Below are 11,292 nucleotides of genomic sequence, written 5' to 3' on the forward strand. Positions count from 1 at the left end.
AGCTCACTGCAACGTCTGCCTCCTGGGTTCAAGCGATTCTCCTGCCTCAGCCTCCCGAGTAGTTGGGATTACAGATGCCCGCCACCACGCTAAGCTAATTTTTTGTATTTTTAGTAGAGATGGGATTTCACCATGTTGGCCAGGCTGGTCTCCAATTCCTGACCTCAGTTCATCTGCCCACCTCGGCCTCCCAGAGTGCTGGGATTATATGTGTGAGCCACCGCACCTGGTTGGGAAGTGACATTTAAGCCACGTCTGCAGATGCTAGGTGTTAGCAAGGCAAGAAAGAGGGAAAGGCAACCCAGGCAAAGGAAACAGCATGTGCAAAGTCTGGAGGTGGGAAAGCACTTGGGTTATCGTGGCCGTGGGAGCCAGGGTGGAGGGAGCTCAGGGCAGTGGGATCAGAGTGAGGCAGGGAAGGTTTTGAGGGAAAGGAGCACACAGGACCTGGAACTATGCCAAAGATTTGCTGTTTTGTTCCAAAGGCAATGGCAAGAAGGCATTAAGAGTTTTAAGCAAGGAAGGGATGAGACGAAATGTATGTTTCATAAAGTTGACTCAGCTATGGAAAGTGGGCTTGGGAGGGTGAGAGTGACCCCGGGGAGACTGGGCGTTGGAGATCATCCGTGGCCCTCCTACAGCCCAGCTCCAGCCTCTGGCCCTGCCTTCAGCAGACAGCCTGGGTTGGCTGTTACCAGAAGCAGGAGCTATGGAAATTTTCCCAGTGTGCATGCTGAGAGGCCCAGGGCTGTAATAGACTTCCTAGCAAGAGAGAGTCTGAAATCAAGCTGAGCTGAGTTAAAATGAAACAGATCACTTTGCAGCAGGACTTATCAGAGCCTTTGACTGGGAACTGTAGCTGGTGAGCCCTGGGGAAGGGCCTGGAACGTAGTGTGTTCTGTACTTATTTTGAAACTATGTTTTCCATTGTACACTTTGCTACCAAGCTCAGTCTGAGAAACTGCTCCATTTCCTCTTTGCCTTTCTAGGGCATATATGCTACTGAGCGTGCTTAATTCTCTGTCTCACAGCCTCTGCTCAGGGAAGTGGAACACCATTCTGTTTGTTACAGACGGGGAAACAGATGTGTTCAGGGTCTTGTGCCTGGGACCTTGCGGGAGATTGACAGTGAGTCTTGGTCACCAGCGAATCACAGGGGTGTCCTGGAAGACTGTGGGGTATCAGCTTCTTCCACTTCTCCTGTCCATGTCTTGTAGACAACACTGCCCTATCCTGTCTACTTAGGGACATCGCCATTAGTGTCCACCTCTCCTGTCTCTCCTGATTGCTTTCTTTTCCTCCTGATCTTTGTCTCTTTTTTTTTTTTTTGAGCTGCAGTCTCACTCTGTTGCCCAGGCTTGAGTGCAATGGTGCGATCTCAGCTCACTGCAACCTCCACCTTCCCGGTTCAAGTGATTCTCCTGCCTCAGCCTCCCGAGTAGCTGGGATTCCAGGCACGCACCACCACGCCCAGCTAATTTTTGCATTTTGAGTAGAGACGGGATTTCACCATGTTGGCCAGGCTGGTCTCAAACTTGTGACCTGTCTGTCTCAGCCTCCCAAAGTGCTGGGATTACAGGTGTGAGCCACTGCTCCCAGCCTTGTCATAATCTCTTACTGGTTTTGGGAGAAGTAAGAAGTTGACTCCCTCAACTAAGAGCTTCAGTGCTATTTTTTCTTTTTTTCTCTCTCTTTTCTTTCTTTCTTTTTTTTTTTTTTTTTTGAGATGGAGTCTCTCTGTGTTGCCCAGGCTGGAGTACAATGGCACGATCTCAGCTCTCACTGTCCCTTCTATGAGAAGACGATGAGCCCAGCATTTTTGGCCCCCAGGTCTTTTTATGATGCTTCCAGCACAGCCCCCTGCAGGCCTCTGTCTTCCTGGCTCTACCATGAAGTGTCCGCTGCTGGGGTCACTCTGTTGGGTGCCATCCAAGTGGATGTGGTCATTTTGGTCCCTGCCCTGGCGTTCTAACCCCAGTGATGTGAAGGAAAAAGACCAGCAAAGAGAAGCAGCTCCACAAAACCTGTTTCAGCAGGTTATGTTTTTATTCTACATTATTGGTAAGACAGGGAACAGGGCCAAGACCTCCACACTCCCCTGGGAAGGACAGTCAGGAGAATTAGATACATCTAAAGTGGGCAGAGGACGGAGGTCAGATCTTCCTGGGAGGTGGCTGGAAAGACCTGGGCTTAAGCCACGGGAGCCAGGCCGACCTGGTTGTTTGCCCTGTCGAAGACAGTGAAGTACTGGCGGATGAAGACATCACCCAGGATCCAAAGCTCTCCAGATTCGGTGGGGACGTCCATGCCCTGGAAGCCGCTGGTGCAGCTGCCCTGGCTCTGGAGAAAAGGAGAATAAAAGTGGAGTTGAGACGCCGATTCAGCAGTGACAGGCACTGGGTGATAAACATCCAGGGCGCCCTGGTCCAGCTGCAAGGCACGTGCAAGGAGGAGCTTCCTGGCTCAGTGTCCAGGGATTCGGCTGTTGTTGGCCTGGAGTCGGCCTGTAGAAGCTGTCCACAGCACGATTGGTTTCTACGCATTACTGGACATTATCTGGTGTTTCTGGCAGGCACAGGAACCCTGACATCAGCATCAGAGCTAAGGCCTTGGGGAGAATTCAGCTGGTAGGAAGGAGTGTGAAAACTCAGCCCACACAGCCTTTTCTCATGATTATTGTGATCCCGACCAGGGGCAAACCGGAGAAGCTGTTAGCCTCTTGCCTCACTAAGTCACTGGGCTGTGACCTTGTCTGCACGTCACCTGGGGAGCTTTGAACTCCCGCAGCTCCATCCCATTGCTCAGGCCTTGCCCTCTCCTAATGTAATCAGAATCACTGGGGGAGCCCAGACATCAGTGCTTCTTGTTGAGTAACATCAGTCCACTGGCAAAATCAGTTTCCCACCTGACGTTATAATAATAGAAGGGAGAGTTTTCCTGTGGCTCGTACAGTTAAAGATTTGCTACTTGGTAGAGATGGTAGGAGTGTCGGAAGCCCCAGCCTGTGGAAATGAGGATTTCCCTTTACCCAACCCTTGGTAGCTCAGTCTCACTTGGATGTGATCAGTCTCACTTGGTTAACCTAACCGCACTCTGAGGGTGGGGAAAGCTGCCATGTCTACATTTTGGAGGAGAAAACTGAGGCTGAGATGAGCTGTGGCTTGCTGAGAATCAATGGGCTGGTAATTCAGACCCAGGACTTGGACCCAGGGATCCAAATAGAATCCTCTTTTCCCTCCATTAACCTTTGCTTCACTTGTTCCCTTAGGGGGCTGTATCCGAGTTCTTATTCCTGCGTTTGTTTTCAATCTGTTCCTTCCCTCCGGAGCTGTCTGGGGCAGATGTTCGTCTGCCTCTGCCTCTCGGCTTCAGCTCGTGGAAGCGCACTTTCCCTCTGCAGAGGGGACTCTGTGGCCACATTCTGTGTGAGCCCCTCTAGTGGATGGTCCAGAGCCCCCTCACCTGCAGGATGTAGGCACTGGGTGGCACAGGATACTGGATTCCATTGATGGTGAAGACGATGTCGGGCAGGCTGCTGATGGCTGAGCAGCTGACCACCATCTGGAAAGAGTGAGGTGAGAAAAGTTACAAGGGTTTTGGTCCCGTGTGCCTGGCACACCCACTATTTGAGTGTAGAACAGAGCCGTCGGGGCTGGACTCACCTCGCCGTCTGAGTTCTCACTGGCTCCGATGTCGCTTTGGATGTTGGCAATGGGGCTGGTTGGGCCGGTCAGCAGAGAGGTGCCGGTGTCAACAATGGCTTGGCAGCCCTTAGCGCAAGCGATGGTCTTTCCGTTCATGGTGATGCTGAGGGCAAGAAGCAAGTGAAGGTTCCTGAGCCCTCAGGGGTACATCTCTCCAAGGGGGAACCAGGAGGTGACCCCAGACATTTCTTCCCCACCCATCCATTGGCCAGTGCGTGAAATTTCTGTTCCTCTCATTTACACATTCATTCATCCTGCATTCATTTACCCAACAAATATTTTGCAAGTGCCTACTCTCTGCCAGGCATGGGAAACGCAAAGCTAAACCAGACAGCCTCACAGTTCCAGGCTGCAGGGAGCTCCCGGCCTGGCTGGCAAGATAAGTTATGGTGGCAGAAGGGCAGGATGATAAGCCAGGCGTGCGGCAGGGAACAAAACAGGGTCCAGGGTGAGAGGTGGTGGAGGGAAGCAGCCAGGGGAGCAGACACCCAGGGATGCCAGGCAGGTGAAGAGAGAAGGAGGACATCAACAGGGGACGGTATGCGGGGAGGGACAGAGACCAGAGGACTGGGGCAGGAGTTGGAGGAACTGGTGAAATGCTAGCATGGCTGGGCAGACATGAGGTGATCAATGTGTCCTGCTTTGCCTGGGATGGTCCCGGTTTTAGTACCGAAAGTCCTTGTCCTGGGAAATTGTTCACTCTTGAGAAATGACTTCACACAATTTCTTAGCCATTTTGCCCTACTTCTACACTGAAAGTGACACGTCTCCTCGAGTGGGAGGAGCATTGCTGGTTTCCAGGCCCGTTAAATTGAGATGTGTGGACAGGTGGTTGCCCAGCTTTCCCCAGGGATGCTGGTGGATTGTTCTGCCTCCGTGACTATTAGGACAGTGGCTATCTGACCCTTGTAGAGTCTCGGCTTCCCAGACAGCTCTTCCCTCCTCCGCCCGGGACGTGTCTTTCTAGGGTTTCTCTGGCTGGGTCAACTTCCGCCTTCCCCCTGGAGTGTGTTCCCCTGTGTCAGCTCTCCCTGGGGGGATTCTGGAAAGCTGGTTAACTATGAATCCATAAGGAAATGGGATGTGGGGCCCAGGCCTGGATGCTGCCTGTCTGTGGCAGTCTCACCTGTCCACGGAGATCTGCCAGTAACCCTCGACAGAAACAGGAACCCAGTTCAGACTTCCAGTGTAGTAAGAAGAGTCAATGCCACCAAATATCACCACGCTGCCACTCTGGTCATCGCTGTGGAAAGTGAGGGAAGAAGACATGAATTTCTCTGTTCGTTCATTTGTGTGAACATCTGCTGTTGGCTCCTCAGAGCTACCCTTGATTGGGCACTTGGCAGGCTGTCCTGGGGTGTGACAAATGTGGTTTCTTGTCCTCATAGGCCAGGGCCCACGCAGTGGACACTGTCACTGTTATTTCCACTTACCATGAGGACACTGAGCCTGAGGGAGGTGAGGCCACCTGCCCAAGGTCACACAGCGGGGGAGTGGTGGAACTACGTTTGGAAGAACACGGGTCTTTTAGGTTGAGTGTGTGGTTTCCACCGTGGTACTCACTCTAGTAGCCATGGCGACCCCAGGGATGTGAATGGGTGACAGTGTCGGCTCTTAAGGACTTGATGGTAGACATCTCTTGTTCTTAGCTGGGAGGAGTTTCACCCCCAGGGGAATGTATTTTTTAGTAGAGACGGGGTTTTGCCACTTTGGCCAGGCTGGTCTTGAACTCCTGACTTGAGGTGATCCTCCCGTCTCAGACTCCCAAAGTGCTGGGATTACAGGCATGAGCCACTGCGCCTGCCCAAGTGTATTCACTTTCAATGGCATCTTTGGGGGCCAAGTACGACGGAACTGGCACTGGGGGGCAAATGGCTGATGACATTTGAGTTGTGCACATCAAGGGACAAAGACGCTGGTAAATGAGATGGAGTGCACATGGCCCGACAGAGAGAGACTTGGCCCTATCACTCTCCAAAGACACATTTCTCCACCCTCAGACATTGACTTTCCAAATCCCTTGCTTCCCAAGACCCTCTCCATCGCAGCCAGCCTTGGACAGCTGCTGCTGGGCCAGAACACTGTGACCTCTGGAGGGGGAGGTGGGAGGAGGCCCCTCTCCACCCAACTTACGCGCTCAGGTAGACAGAGAAGAGGTCCTGAGAAACCAGGCGCTGGTTCCAGATGTTGTCAAAGACAGGTGTGGCCCCGGAGGAGGAAATGCTGGGGTAGGCCAGCCCCAAGATGCCGTCGAAGGGAGCGAAATACAGGAAGAAGCCGGGTTCGGTCTCGCTCAAGCCGAAGATCTGATTGGTGTCCGAGATGCCTCCAACCTGGGTGGGGGAACCGAGATGATGTTCACCCTCAGGTCACGTTCACTGAGCTCTGGGTGCCAGCCTCAGGCCCACAGCTGCCCTGGTTCATCCCATGCAGGACTTGGCTGCCAGGGTATCAGCCCGGAAGGAGGGGAGAGGGACTGTCTCCTGGAATGCTCGTTCCTCTGCTGGAGGTAACCATGGCATCTGATCTGCAGATGGCCACGGTCTATGACTCAGTGTGAGATTTTGCTGGAGAACAGATTCACTGTGTGTTTGTGTTACGGATGAAGAAATGCAAAGCAGACCCCGGGCGAATCAGGGCCTTTGACCTCTGCCATGCCCCAAAAGTAGCAGAGAGGGCTTGTGGAGATTTCCTGACGTGGGGGGGCTGCTGCAGGTCGGGAGAAGGAGGAAGAAGAGGAGGTGCTAGTAGAGAATTGAGCCTTTACGGACTCTCCCCACCCTCCATAACATTCTGCTTGGGTGGAGCTGAGGCTGGCTTATGGCTCCCGGCAGCCCACCCTTTTACTCACTGCCACCCGAGCTAGCAACGTCTGTGACATCTCTGCTGCTTCTCCCCGACCTGCACCCCCAATCAGGTTACTTTTGTGATCACCGAGACTCATCTTGCTGGAATAAGCTTATTCTGGGGGTGCCTGATGGCGGGATGCAGCGGCAGCCTACAGGCGCCCACCTTGACAGTGTCATATCCGAGGATGCCTGTCATGCTGCCGGTGCCGTAGGTGATGGAGACTGTCTTGCTGGTGGCCCGGTATGTGGAGGAATCCTGAGGGTTGAAGAGGTTGTGGTCCACTGCAAGGGAAAGCGGTGATTGTCAGCCTCTGAGAGCTGGGTGAAGGTCACAGGCTGGGATGTCTTCCTGGGATGGGGTGCCCTGGCCCCAGGAAGGGCTCTGGAGGTGAGCAGTGACCTTTCCCCCAGACCCTTGGACCCCAAGAGACGCCAAGTTCTGTCCTGTCTCATTGAACTACTGGGACCCTTCACTGATGGCAGGTCCCCAGCCAACCCCAAGGGCCTGCTGGGGACCCCCCAAGGCCAACGTTGAGCTGAGCAGGCTGGTGGCTGCCCAGTGATGAGCGCTTTCACGCTCCAGCCCCCGGCCAGTGCTCCTGTTACGATGTGGAAGAAGCTAGAGGCACCTCATGTTAATTAAAACTCAGGTGAATACATTAGAAGAGGAAGGAACCCGCAACACACATTGCTCATGACCTCCAAAGACAAACTCTCTTTCGTTAGCAAACCAATCATTTTTAAAATTTTTTTGTTCTTAAAAAAACGAGCTCAGCACTCATCTCCAGCATGTCCTAGCCAGGCTTTGGAGCCATTTTCTCACACACACTGGACTCTTTCCTGGCGGGCTCTCCTCCAGCCCTTTGGCCCTGTCTTGCTTTGGGCCCCTACACTTCCTCTCCCAGGCTGTGGTTATTTTGGGGAGCTTCTCTCTCCCCTCAGCCTGGAAAGTCTTTGACCGCAGGGGTCATATCACTCATCCCTTTACCCCGTGGAGCACCTGCGCCCAGTGCTTGGCACATAGTAGGTGCTCAGTAAATGCCTGTGGAGTGGCTCCAGCAGGTTTGAGGGGGGAGGTGTCTGAAGCCCATGGGTGTCCAGGGTTCCCCAGGGTCAGCTGGTGCTGGGGAGCGAGAGTGGGGTGGGGCAGGCTGGGAACTTACTGCATGCGAGACTGTAGCAGTAGACTGAGGGCACCCACAGGTTGGAGGAGCCGGTGTCAAAGACGACGGTGAAATTCTGGGCAGGGGTTCCGATGCCGATAGTGCCGAAGTACTCCACCTGCCGAGGCCGGGACAGGGCAGTTCATAGACCGGGGTCTCTCTGTCGGGGCCTCCCTAGGGGCTCTCTCTGGGTCATCTCCTCAGCCCATCTCTCTACCTTTTCCTTCCTTCCTCACAGTTCTTGTCATTCCTTCCCAGCCACTGCCTTCATCCCTGAAAGCCCAGTCCTGGTGTGCCTTCCTCCTTGAAGTATTCCCTGATTGCTCCCCCAATTTACCCTCTGCTCTCTCCTAAGCACCACAAGCATCTAACAGTCTGCTGTTCCCTCTTCAGCCATTGTCTTGTGTGTCACAGTCTTCCCATCCTTACAGCACATGTTCTCAGAGGATGGGGATGGAACCTTCTAGCACTGGGCAAATGACAGCTTAAGTGCTTGTGCCTTAAATTTTTTATCAGAAGCTAAGCAAGCCACCTAAAGATGGAAACTTGGCCAGTTTTCTTATTTCTACATCTAGATGTGTGAGCAGGTTGCAAGAAAGGGCATTGCCAGTAGTTTTCTTCTTTTTTTTTTTTTTTTTTTTTTTTTGAGACGGGGTCTCGCTCTGTCACCCAGGCTGGAGTGCAGTGGCGCGATTTCGGCTCACTGCAGCCTCTGCCTCCTGGGTTCCAGTGATTCTCCTGCCTCAGCCTCCCAAGTAGCTGGGATGACAGGTGTGTGCCATCACGCCCGGCTAATTTTTGTATTTGTAGTAGTGACGGGGTTTCACCATGTTTCCAGGCTGGTCTGGAACTCCTGACCTCAAGTGATCCACCCACCTCAGCCAACCAACCAGTATTTTTCTTCTGAGTGGCAGCATTTTCCCCCCTTGCTGGCTCTGTTCTCGCCACACTGGTCTGCTTGCTGCTCCTTGACGATGAGCAGTCCCTCCTGCCCTAGGGCTTTTGCACTGGCTATACCTTGTGCTAGGAAAATGTTTATTCTAGATCTTTCTTTGGTTGATCCTTTTTTCAAAAATCAATGATTCAGGTCTCTAGTCAAATGTCCCCTCTGCCAACAGGCCTTCCATGACCACTTTATCTAAATTTGCCCTCTCTCGATCTTCTTTTTCCTCATACTCCAATAAATTAATTTGTCTTGGCCCTCATCAGTACCTGAAATTATCCTCCACGCTTGCTTATCTGTCATCCCCTGTAGAATATAAGCTCCAGGAACTTTGCTTATTCACCATCGTTTTGGCAACTTGCATAGCCTCTGGCACATAGAGAGGTGCCAATATTTGTTAAATATTTGTTAACTAAATAAATGCGCTAACTAAGCCTCTTACCAAGGGCCTGCCAGACCCCATGCTAAGCACTCCAGAAAACATGATTGCGTTAATTCCTAGCAACAACCTCTGTTGGTAGATATTAGTGTTTCTGTTTTCCAGACCAAGAAACGGGCTCAGAGGATTTAAATGTCTTGGCCAAGGTCCTGTGACTTAGAGGCGCTAGAACCCACATTTGCACCAGGTCTGCTGGATGGCAGAGGCCAATCTCTGAACCACAGTCATCACTGCTCTGTGCCCTCTGCCCTGTGCCAGGCACAGAGGGGACATACGATATCTGTGGGAAGGCAGGGTGTTTGCTGTCGGGTCTCAAATAATAAAGTCAGAGTGATCTTTCTGAAACTCAGATCTGGTTTTGTCACCCCCTGTTTGAGATAAATCAGTGGCAGTTAGGATGGAGCCTCTCTCCGTCCACCCCTCGGCTCCTCGGGCCGCAGTCTGCAGCACCCTTCTTCCCTCCCTCTGGGCTCTCCTTCAAATGCCCTGTGCTCCCGCCTGCACAGGGTTCGGCACAAGTGATCAGGCTGTGCGGAGTTCTGTCTTCTCTTGGATATTCCCGCTCTTCCTGCATGGCTCCGCGGAGGCTCCCTGCCCAAGTGGCAGAGTCTCGCAGTGTGACACCTTCACTCTGTGGTCCTCCTGCTGCCTGTTCTTTTCATTGGTTTGCAAGACTCCTTGATTACTGTCTTGGTCTCCTAGACTATGACTTTGCTCACCGCTGTTTTCCCCTGAGCCCAGCACAGGCCCTGACATGTAACGAGGAGCTCAGAAGGAATAAACATTGCATGAACGAGCGAAGGAATGAATGAATGAACAAAAAGCAACAGCTCTGAGTGTGAGCTTTCCTGCCTGCCCGGGGCCACTGATATCAAGGGGGAGACCCTGGGTCACTGCCTGGAGCCTCAGAGCCCCGGCCCATCCTCCAAGACCCCAGGGAAACTCTCTTTCCTGCCGGCCAAGTCCTCAGAGCCGGCCCCGCCGCTTGCCCACACACTCACATCCAGGTAGTTCTCCAGGGGCTGTTCGTCTATCAGGGTGGGCGCCTCCGCCTGGGGGAAGTACTTGCTGGCTGGGTTGAGGTTGTGCTTCTTCAGGAAGTCCTTCAGCAGGCCACGCTCAGACAGATTGCGCCTCAAGGACTTCTTTCTGACGAGGGGGATCCTGTGGATTGGAGGAGGAAGAGGAATTAGGCGAGGATTCTGCTCGCCGGGTGCTGTGGCAGCCCCAGAAGGGAAGGGAAGCTGTTCTAAGAGAGGAAGAAGGAAGGGAGACGCTCCCACGTCTGCGCAATAATGCAAAGAAGTTAAGTTGACTAGGGATGGAGCTGGGAACCAGACTCAGGCTAGGCCTGAGTTTTAACCACGTCTGCAGAGCTGCCTCCCAAAGGTTGGAGAGAGAGGCAGAGAAGGGGGATGGAGACAGCCGAAGAGAGAGAGAGAAAAAAGGGAAGAAGGAAGACACAGGAGTAAAGAAGGGCGATGTGGGAGGCAGGCGTCTTCACACCCAATCCACTGGGACTCACTTGTAGATGATGCACTCAGAGAGCGCCACCAGACCCAGCAGCAGCAGCCACTTCATGGTTCTTCCCAGGTCCCAACTCCAGGGAGAAGCAAGACGGGAGGAAGGTGCAGAGCAGCAGCATGAGCTGCCCCTTATATACAACTTGGGTCCCATCTTATCATTCTCGGAAAGTCACCCGTTCCCCTGATCCCAAACAGAAAAGCTCCTGATAAGATTGTCGCTGACCCGAGCCAAGTTCTGAGACTGTCCCAGCGGAGGCACTTTCCACTGTAACCTTGCACCATTGTGGGGGTGGGGGGGGTTGCCATGGGGGTGGACCCGCAGGGAAAGAGAGGAGCAATGGCCTGGAGGGTTAGTTTTTCTTTTCTTTTCCTTCTCTTTCCTTCCCTCCTTCCTTCCTTCCTTTCTTCCTTCCTACCTCCCTTCCTCCCTACCTCTTTCTTTCTTTTTCTTTCTCTGTTTCTCTCTTTCTTTTCTTTCTTTCTTTCTCTTTCTTTCTTTCTTTCTCTCTCTCTCTTTCTTTCTTCCTTCCTTCCTTCCTTTCTCTTTCCTTCCTTCCATCCTTCCCTCCTTTCCCTTCCTTCCTTCCTTTCCTTTCCTTTCTTTCTTCCTTTTTTCTTTCTGACATTCTTTTGCTCTTTCTTTCTGACTGAGTTTTGCTCTGTCGCTT

The 11,292-nt window shown here is 52.8% G+C and overlaps 1 protein-coding gene across 1 annotated transcript; it reads right to left on the reverse strand.

The window, feature by feature from the left end:
• Positions 1 to 2,027: 2,027 nt before the first annotated feature.
• LOC135966996 (pepsin A-4) lies at positions 2,028 to 10,730 on the reverse strand. Its single transcript, XM_065528101.2, has 9 exons — positions 10,624 to 10,730; positions 10,100 to 10,262; positions 7,717 to 7,834; positions 6,717 to 6,835; positions 5,838 to 6,037; positions 4,831 to 4,947; positions 3,663 to 3,807; positions 3,463 to 3,561; positions 2,028 to 2,340 (listed from the first exon to the last, which is right to left on the reverse strand). Exons 1-9 carry the CDS (start codon positions 10,677 to 10,679, stop codon positions 2,191 to 2,193), a joined length of 1,167 nt encoding a protein of 388 aa, XP_065384173.1. The 5' UTR covers positions 10,680 to 10,730; the 3' UTR covers positions 2,028 to 2,190.
• Positions 10,731 to 11,292: the final 562 nt, after the last annotated feature.

Source organism: Macaca fascicularis, chromosome 14 (assembly GCF_037993035.2).
Source record: "Macaca fascicularis isolate 582-1 chromosome 14, T2T-MFA8v1.1".
NCBI classification, from domain to species: Eukaryota; Metazoa; Chordata; class Mammalia; order Primates; family Cercopithecidae; genus Macaca; species Macaca fascicularis.

Excerpts from the sequence above, each read along its gene's own strand:
- LOC135966996 (XM_065528101.2), bottom strand. The coding sequence starts at position 10,679 with ATGAAGTGGCTGCTGCTGCTGGGTCTGGTGGCGCTCTCTGAGTGCATC. Across the intron at positions 6,038-6,716 it reads TCGGATATGACACTGTCAAG|GTTGGAGGCATCTCGGACAC; the intron begins GTGGGCGCCTGT and ends TCCCCCACCCAG. Across the intron at positions 3,562-3,662 it reads GTGAGAACTCAGACGGCGAG|ATGGTGGTCAGCTGCTCAGC; the intron begins GTGAGTCCAGCC and ends CACTCTTTCCAG.